The following is a 10,481-nucleotide window of genomic DNA, read 5'->3' on the forward strand; positions in this document are numbered from 1 at the left end:
GCCCCCTACCCAGTTGCAAGGCAGACTTGGTATTTCACACCAAAAACCCTATTATAGCTCCCAACTCCTCATAAACGTATTTCTTATTGCTAGAGTGGGGCTGAGGGCTTAGGAGAAGAGAAATCCAAGGATTTTGGTGGATTATTTCCACGTGGCATCGCATCGAAGCTCGATTCATCATGATAACGCTTATAAAGGTGAGTGTTCTTGAAAACCCTCTTCTCTAACCTAGATTTAATGGTATTTATTATCAATAAATGCTAGGTTTTAGTTTTGGAGTTATTGGGTTGTATTGAATGCTCACCCTTGTTTCTCTTTGTGTCTCCCAACGCTTTTGAGAGGGGGATATGCGAATCGTTGCATTCAAAACCGATTCGAACCTTTTAGAGACACTTGCTTGTAGACATGAGATCCAAATTTGGGGCTTCTCATTTGAGGCCTAATTGGGATGATTTATTGACACTTCGGGGACCCTATCGCTGTTAATTTAAAGAACCCAAAGTCTCGCTTCGATCTGAGCTTATAACTAGTTTGGTGGGAGGTTGACCGGCCATTCAACCGGTCCTATAAGCCTATGCAATTGGCCATTCAACCGACCATATTCAGAATGAGTGTTTTGGCCCTCTTTTGAACCCTGATTGATTCTCAATTATTACTCACTCATCTTTTTATGTAACTAGGGTTGTTTTGGGTCAAATTACACTCTTTGGTGAACTTTTGGGACTTTGGAGAGCTTTATTAATTGGAAAAGGTGAGGAATATACTTAACCATATCTTCTATGAATGATGAGTTATTTAAATCTTCAATAAATTTGATATCTTGTATTATTTGATATTTTGGGTTCTATTATAAATTGTGTGTGACTTTGCGCGAACACAAGGTAATGTTATTTATATTTGTTTCTGTTTCTTTAATTTCATGAATTGTTATATGAGAGTGGTGTGAATGTGTGGACCTGATTTTGAGACCTTGTCTTCTTGTACTTATATGCGAGCTAGGGTTGTGGGTTTGCCCATTACCCTAGTGTCGCTATATATGTATGCACTTAGACTTAAGTACATGAATGCTAGGTGTCTAGATGTGTTGGCTAGGTAAACCCATGAGTACTACTACCCTTCCGGTAGGGATTTTGAAGCCTGTTAACCCATGATGTTAGTGGCTGGGTCCTGTGAGCATCAAGTAGGCCCACTGCCATCATAAGTTTGGTAGGGTTGCATATGTATAGACTTTGGATTTGTGTCACTTTCAGCGTGATGTGAGATTTCCGTGGGGAAGCCATGAGAGCGTACGCCTATATATATGTGGATGACTATAGGGTTGAGAAATGGGGTTCAATAGATACCTCTCATTGAGGATCTCATTTCTATGAGCATAAGGATATCAGACCAACAGATGCCTCCCATTGAGGAATGTTATCTAGACCATATGTAGTATGAAACCGTATGACTGTGCATTGGGCTTAGAGTTGTCCTTGACACACGCCAGTTCTAAAGCCAAATGGTGAGGTGAGAGAGTGGTGACCTATGACCCTAGCCATGGATTGATGTGACATGACCCATTAATTGCAGAGAACCCAATAGACGTCATTTATTGAGGGAGAGTGACTGAGACTGCCCATAGGAGGTTGGTGTATGACTTAATGCGTGTCTACTTTAAAGACTTCATGATAGAGTTAAAAGCATAATTGCATATCCATTTAATTATTCTTAATATCATTATTAATTGCTTATGTTTGATGTAGGAAATTGTGAATGGATGCTTAATATGTAGTTGACTTGACCTCATCGAGTTCTATTGAACTCATTCCTTTTATGTGTATATTCTTTTAAATCTTGCTACAAGTTATAAGGACTCCATTCAAATGGAGGATCCATTATTGGCAGAATATTTTGAGGGACGACTTTCTAGGAGGTGGACTCGCATGGAGCTTCGTGCCCGTTCCTGGGTTGCTCCTACGAAACCGGGTACTTGAAGATCTGGCATATCTTTGGATTCGATAGTGTCCCTCGTAGCTTTATGTTATACCTTAACTCTTAAACCTTTAGAGAGGGGCAATGTCGCCTTCCATCAAAATAACTAGAATATATCCATTGTGAACAATTCTTTCCTCTAAACTCTGATTTTCAGTTTTAATTAAATTTAGACTTTGCTCTTTTTATTTATTTATTTATTTATTTTATTTAACTTTAGTTAATGGATAACTGTAATCTTATTTTATAATTCAGTTTCTATAACTTTAAATATTGATCTTGTTCTATTCTTGTCCTTTGATTATACTATGTCATTTAATTGTATGGATTTGGCACTAAATCTTGGTTCGGTAGTGTATCACCCCCACTAGTATTTGGGTATGACCAGATCCGGCTGGATGGGGTGTGACATAGATGCTCTTCTCCATCTTTGAACTCGATTAAAATACGAGCATACTGCTCCATCGATAGGTTCTTTTATCCAAAGACACCAATCATCCAACAATCTTAGCAATTGATAAAAGAACCTTTTCATACCAATACTCAAGAGGGAAATCAGGAAAAAAAAAAAAAAACCACCAAACCAAACCTAACCAAACCAGCTTGGGCACCAGGTGAGGATCATTAATGTTAAAATTTGGAGGCCACCTCTGAAATCTAATAAATTGAGAGCTTATCTTCCACTATCCTCGAGGCTAAGCATCTTCTATGTCTCCTTCACATTTAAACTGAAGAATGATAAAACCTCTCCCTAATGAATGCAACACCACTCCCTTGCTTAATTTCAAGGATTTCCTACTAGTTTTTTTGTAACTCATTCATGAAAATCAAGCGGAAATTTGGTTTTCCAATTAGTGAGAATCGATATTGATTTCATTGCCATTCATATTCCTATTGAGATATCACAATCCGCCTGTAGGACCCTACCTAAATAGGGCTAGCGATGGAAGCTATCTCTGGCATTTTTGTAGCACCAACAAACATCTATGTATGAATTTTCCCCCTCCAAGCTTCCATTAGGAACTGCAACACCCCCATTCTCCACCCCCCCCCCTCTCGTCCGAAGGTTTCAATCTTAGAAACATAGGCTCTGGGGGAAGATTAGAAATCCCTAGAGGTTCTCTCTCCTCGCTAATTGAGGACCCGTCTGATCCTATCTACTTACAGATAAATATTTACAAAAATGTTCTAATTAGTTTGTTCATCTTATATTAGTACACACCTAGAGCATAATCGGGTCAATATCAAGCAAAAGGTTTGAAACGTACTTAATTCTTTGAGCAAGGGTGTTAACGTACCTATATATATATATATATATATATATATATATATATATATATATACTAGTAAAAATCGCATGTGCAAATGCACATAGAAATATATGGGGAAAATATTAAAAGAAAAAAAAAATTCAAGCAAGTGTAAATTTGAAAAAACAATCATATTAAACATCATTTTATTTTATGAATTTCGAAGTCATTAGTTGATATACTATGAATTCTAAAGTCTTGGAGATCACTCATACATAATTCGACATTTGCTTTCTTATCAGTGGAGCTATTAACCGGATGCTACTAAGTGAATGGTAGCTTGTGTCCAACAGTTAATACCAAGGAAGAGGTGAATCCACTGCAAGATCCTTCTCCCACACAATCTTTTGGTTTGAAAATGCCATAATCAGTCAGATCATCTACCTTATTCAACTTTAGATGAAAATACTAATTAATAGCAAATCGACAATCCAGCAAGTTTGAGTGCTTCAAGGCATTGTCTTGTTGACCACTTGCCCACAAGGCCATTACCAACTACAATTCCTATCTATACAAATGAACATATGTTAGCATAATTAAGCATGCAAATTGATAGTAAACAAATGCAATTAACTGTTTATGTTTCAGTACATCACCTTGATTTTCTGGTGTTCTAGGTTGTTGGGATAAAAAAAATCAGTCAACCACAACACATAAGCCAAAACACACTGACTTGGCTTTAAAACTTTGTAAATCTCTTTGTATTCCATCGGGATTAGAAGAAACAGAGAGTGAATTAGAAGATGGAAAACCTTACATGAACCAAGATGATTACTGTGAGAAGTAAGAATGATCTTCTCCGAAAGATTTACCATATCCGATTGCATATAGTACATCAGAAGTGATCAGGAAATGACATTCTCATGAAGTCAGCCGGAATCACCATATAACAATGATCATTATAAGTCAGAAACTTAGGATTGATAGAGTGAAGGAAATCAAGATTGATTAGTGGAGAAAATCAGAGCAATAAGCAAGAAACTGATCTACAAAGTCAGAAGAACACAAAGAACCAGAGTGAACAAGAGAGAGAGAGAGAGAATAAGGCTTGATGGGCGAGAAAGGAGGAAATGGCAACCGCAAAATAGAGGACTCGGTTTCAAGGGAGAGATATTGGATGGAATTCCCCATTGCTTATAGTCCATTGTTATTGGGCACTAAGGGGTTGTATGGCAACCATTCTATGTCAAAATTCCCACTTCAGCACATAATCCACTTTTTATGCTTTTGTGCTAAAGTGGGCAAATTTGGCACAGAATCATTGCCATAATCTTGTATGGTTGGATACAGATGGGCAAGTTTCTTTGGCTCATCTTGGCACAGAATCTTATATGGTATGTACGACTTCTGTGCCAAAATGGGCACATTTTTTTAATAAAATATTTAAAAAGATAAATATAAAATAATTAAAAATACGTAAATATGCTGATTCAATTCATACACAGGTGCTCACATAAAATCAGTGTGGTTAAATCCTAATTTATCACTTTTTTTTTAAACCCTAGTTCATCATTGAATCAAAAGAACCTTGGTGGATTTGAACCACCATCTCTTGAAACATGCTCATGTTCCAAGTGCTCTACCAATTGAGCTAAAGATCCACAAAATAAAGTTGTCAATTAAAGATGTAATAAGACTACAAGAATGTCTTTGCGCCAAGGACAAGGGCATGGAATAACAAACATCATTTCTCTCACATCAAGAAAAGTATTATTGTAAAGTATCCGAATTATTGTAAAGTATCAAAATTATTTGGGACCCTATTGAAAGGAGGACCTTTGCGCCAAGGACAAGGGCCTGTTTGTTGTGGGAATCCAGGGATTTGAAATCCCACAAAGGGCAGATATAAAAGTCACTATGTTCCTATGTATGAAGGAAAAGGAATTTCTTATATTTTCTTTGATGGGTTGCTTCCAACTGAGGCTATAAACATGTTGATAACAGAGAGTGCTCATGCTTACAGAACCCAGATTGTTGTCTATAGCTTACCTAGTGAGCTTTAATTTCAATGAATTACAAGTCCTGCTAGTTAGGTCCGAAAAGAAGGAAGATTCTAGTCACTCTATAAAGATATACACAAGCAGTTGGTCTCATTAATTCATGGCGATTTGTTCCTCAAGGCAAGCCAATTTGATAATCAAACAGAGAGGGAGGGAGAGAGAGAGAGAGAGGGGTTGTAAGCTATAATTACTAATCTATCACATCTAGATGTTTTGAGTAGGTGATGACTTCGGGTCCGGATCAGCTACCCTTCTAACTCTTCTAACTGTGTAATTAGAAACTGTGGAGGTGCACAATCCTCTTCCCTTGCCGGCAAAGGATGTGGACTCGAACTTTCCTTTTTATCAATACAAATATCCCACAAGCCAAGAGTTGAAAATGGTTCAAATTACTTTTCTTAGGAAGAGAACTGCTCTGTTAGGAATACCCCCAAAAAAAAAAAAAAAAAAAAAATGCTCTATTTGCCTATTTTTGGGACAACCTATTGGAACTCCCTGCAAATGTGACTCACCTAAATTGTGTAGACAAATCTTGATGGTTGGAGTGTTGACACCACCTATATAATTATATATTCAAGGCAAGAAGAAAATCAATGGGGTTAACAGCAGACCAGCCGAATAAACCCTTACTCTAGTGCAGAGGCATGAAATTGCCTCTAAGAAATTAGAATCAACAATAAAGGGCCAAGACAAAGGTTATATTCGAATCGGTGGAGGTCAATTGATTGGAAAACAAATAGAATTACAAAGAAAAAAAAAAAAGGAAAAACACAGCTGATAAGACTTTGATAAATAAATAGAATTAGTAGAGTGAGAAGAATGCAGTTGATGAACACCAGAGTCACCATGAATAGGCTCTAGATTACCTGAACTGGGAACAAAAAGCACAGTGAACGAAGATGAAGAAGTGGGTTGCAGACGGCTTTGGTTGAAGAGAGATCAATTGCAAAAGACAGGGCTTTGCTTGCACAAGAGGGTTCGGCTTCTGGTAGAGAGATAGGTTGCAGATATGCTTCCAAACAAAGAGATCGGTTGCAAAGACGCTCCCAAACAGAGGATCGGTTGCAGAGACACTTCCAAACAGAGGATCGGTTGCAGAGACGCTTCCAAACAGAGAGATTGGCTGCAGAGATGCTTCCAAATAGAGGATCGATCGCAGAGATGCTTCCACACACAGAGATCGGTTGGAGAGACTCGTTTTGGAGTCCGAGAGAGTCAAGAGAGTTGAGAGAGATGAGAGAGACGAGAGAGAGTTGAGAGAGACGAGAGTCCCGAGAGAGGACACATTAGGGTTTTAATGGAAATGACATCGATAGCCTTGATCCCCGTCAACGACAAGCTTGTGCCCCGCGTTTCCAAACAGAATTGCTTCTGTGTCAGAGAAGCTCCAAATTGGAGCTTCTCAAGCACAAGGAAAAACTGTGCCAAATGTCTGGTTCAACACAGTTTTGTTGAAGCATCACAAAAAAGTTGAACCGGTTTACCATACATGTTTTTGTTGACTTTTGTGCCAAAGTGGGCAAATGGCACAGAATAAGTGTGCCAGAATTGTCCCTCAAAACCTCTTAATTCTAGGAAGAATAGAGAATTGAACATTACCTTTTCTCAGCCAACCATCCTTTGACAAAAATCAGGCCCTCCAAAACGAACCCCTCATAGAAGAGTCATGCTTAATCTTCATGTCAATCTGCACAGACAAGAAAGATTAACATCGCACAATCTTCATAGATCAAGCCCTCCTTTTGGATGACGCAAATGCACCCAGTTCACCATCATCATTTTGTGTTGATCGATCTTCCTCGTCCAGACAAAATTTCACATCCACTACTCCACCTGAGTTACCACTGAAGATGGCCACTAGTATGCTGAAAAAAATGTGAATCGGCATACTTGAAATAACAGGCGTTTATTTTATTTAATATATCCAAATTATTGGATTTCATTTCCTTTAATATAAAAAAAGGATACAAGACAGATACGAGCCTTAAAGTTTGACTTACAATGGAACTTTGAACGGCATCAAAACATCCCCTTTCCTTTTATCTTCTTTTGTTGACTTTTATTTGGGTGTATTAAATTTATTGAAAGTTTCTTGAAGAAAAAAAAAAGAAAGAAAGAATAAAGGAAAGAATAAAGAAGCAAAATTTTTGCTGCTTAGTTTGTGCGACAGTGAGTTATCATGAGCCATGCCCAAAAGAAGTTCAGTAAGCGATTAGTTGTCTTGAAAGCATGTTTTTTCCCTCTATTTGAATGACCCACCCTAACCAAAGGTTCTCGATCTAACTGTATCATCTTGCCAGTTTTTTAATAAGTGTATGCAACATGCAACCCAAGAACCAACCAAACCTAAGAATCGTAAAAGTTTTGAACTTCTGACAGATGAAGTCAAAGTTCCCCACATGAAATGGGATGGATAACAATTTTTCAGGCTCCAAACCTATAAAAATAGATTAGTTGTAACTTATAAATCATTTATTGTTTAGGGAAATTTATTTTTTTTTAATCAATCTTTTTTTTTTTTTGATATGTTATAATTAGGGGTGCATATTTGGTGCCTATTCTAGTCTATCTTAAGATCAAATAGGATTTGGGTTTCAAATTCTAGTCCAATGGGTGGGTCAGAACTTCGCCAAAGTGATTCTATGTTAAAATTAGGGTTGGGTCAGGATTGAGCCTTTGACATGACTCCGATATCTTTGAAAAAAGTAAGGCTACAATGTAAAAATGCATATCGTTTTATTGTTTTGTGGTTGAGCTAAGGTTAAGTTAGGACCGTAAATATGACTAGGATTAAGATTAAGTGGCTAACCTAGCCAAGTCTAGCCTGAAACTATCAAGATCAAGATTAAGATTGAACCAGGGTATTTGGGATTAAGTCCAGTCCAACCTATTGTGCCTCCTCAGTTATAATTAGATTTTGGGTTCTTCTTCTTCATCATCAACTTCATCATAATCAGCATCATCATTCCTAAATCACACCACAGGTGAAAATAAACTGTTAAAATGAAGATTAGGGTTGTTATTGAAATGAAGATTCCCTGCAGAAAATTATTGCTTATTAAATCATGTATGTAATTATCCGTAGAGGATTCCAACAGACTGCAACAGAAGATTTTTCTAACAAGCAATTGGAACTTACGTATGCTGTGACACAAAGTGAGAATTAATATATGTATTAATACAAAGTTTTGAAGAGTAATAGAAAAACCAATGAATGAGTCAAAAGTTGCCAAATAAAGCATTTCCCATGAAATAGGAAGACAAAAAATCCTTCTTTCCTTAATAAATAGACATTGAAAATTGGATTATTGGCAGAAACTATTGGGTTAAGGAAAATTTTAAAATTCTTCTTATCCATGGCTATTAACTACTCTTCTTTCCTTCGCATTCTTCTTGCGACTGTTCTTCCTTTGTTTCTCTTCGCTGGTTTTTCTGTAGAAAATGTTGATGCATTCGCAGAGACTCAGGTTGTCACACTTAGCTCCTTGGTGCCAGCCGATGTGTGCTCTACTCCAGCCAAAGGTGATTTCTTTTAACTCAGTGTTTATGTTTGTGTTTGTGTGTGTGGATGAAACGGAAACCATTCAATGAAAGAAATTTATTTTTATTCATTTGGTTTAAGACAAATATTTTCAAATTTTCATTAATGGGAATTTATATTTTATCTTTTTTCACTAAAAGGTCATTTGTACAAACAATTTAAGAGCTATTGTTGTCTATGATTTCAGGAGAAGAAATCTCAAGCAATTTAATGCAAGTGGCTCACAAATATGGACCTTGCTCACCATTGCAGGGAGGGAAATCAAAACTGCCTACTATTACCCAGATTCTAATCAATGACGAAACTCGAGTAAATTCCATTAATTCCAAAATTTCAAACCAACAATCATCAATAGCAAATTCTACAGTAACCACTCCTGCCTACTCTGGCATATCCCTTGGGACTGGAAACTATATTGTTAACATTGGATTAGGATTACCACCGCAGAATTTCGCAGTAGAATTCGACACAGGTAGTGATCTCACTTGGATCCAATGCCTACCATGCAACTCCAGCACTTGTTATACCACAAAAGATCCCTACTTCAACCCTGCTGCATCATATACCTTTTCCAATGTCACATGTGGCTCCTATACATGCTCGCAATTGCATGGAGCGGGCTATGCACAGCCATCTTGTACCACTAATTGCCTCTACCAAGTCAGATATGGTGACGGTTCTTATTCTTTTGGGGACTTTGTAAATGATACCCTAACGCTATATTCCTCTGATGCACTGACACTATCTTCCAACTTCGAATTTGGCTGTGGTCACAACAGCAGTGGCCTATTTGGTCTTTCTGACGGTCTACTAGGTCTCGCCCGCACCAATATATCTGTAGTATCACAGACTGCTCAAACGTATGGAAAGAATTTCTCTTATTGTCTTCCATCCACTCCCAGTTCCACTGGCTTTCTTGCATTTGGTAGCCAAGCTGGTTCCTCGTCTTCTATTGCTCAATATACTCCATTGTTGAGTAGTAAAATCTACCCATATTTCTATTTCCTAAATATGACTGGTATAAGTGTTGGAGGGCAGATGCTAAACATCACACAATCAGTTTTTACAACTTCAGGAACCATTATAGATTCTGGAACTGTCATCACTCGATTGGCGCCAGCAGCTTATTCAGCTCTCAGAACAGCATTTCGTCAAGCAATGTTGATGTATCCCCTTTCCCAACCGTATACACTATTAGACACTTGCTATGACTTATCTGGATACACTACAGTGACAATACCCACCATAGTGTTCCACTTTAGCGGAGGAGCTGACTTGAATGTGGATTTATCTGGGATTTTGTATCCTATAAGCTCAACTCAATACTGCTTGGCTTTTGCTGGAAACACTGCTTCTACCACTTTTCAAATATTTGGGAATACGCAGCAACTCACGTATGAGGTGTTTTATAATGTTGAAGGAGGAATGCTTGGATTTGGTGCTGGGGCTTGTAGTTAATAAGGAACAATCATTTGTAAAATAAAGACAAGTGATCGGTCACCACTGGAAACATAAAAGAGCATCAAGTTAAGATTTGGCATTGGTGCTAGTATCTTTCCTTTCCATTGGTTTTGTTGTATCATCCTTACAATTGTTCCTCCATGCCTAATTTGCTGTATAATCCTCTAAAGTGTTTTCTCCACTCAATAAATAAAGAAT

General features: G+C 37.6%; 1 protein-coding gene across 1 annotated transcript; it reads left to right on the plus strand.

Annotated features, from left to right (window-relative positions):
* The first annotated feature begins 8,637 nt into the window (after nt 1-8,637).
* On the plus strand, nt 8,638-10,280 carry LOC149007626 (aspartyl protease family protein At5g10770-like). Its single transcript, XM_089166802.1, has 2 exons — nt 8,638-8,803; nt 9,010-10,280. Exons 1-2 carry the CDS (start codon nt 8,638-8,640, stop codon nt 10,278-10,280), a joined length of 1,437 nt encoding a protein of 478 aa, XP_089022928.1.
* The last annotated feature ends 201 nt before the right edge of the window (nt 10,281-10,481 follow it).

This window comes from Hakea prostrata, chromosome 8, assembly GCF_041222555.1.
Source record: "Hakea prostrata isolate BN-2017 chromosome 8, UWA_Hpros_2, whole genome shotgun sequence".
In the NCBI taxonomy this organism is placed as follows: Eukaryota; Viridiplantae; Streptophyta; class Magnoliopsida; order Proteales; family Proteaceae; genus Hakea; species Hakea prostrata.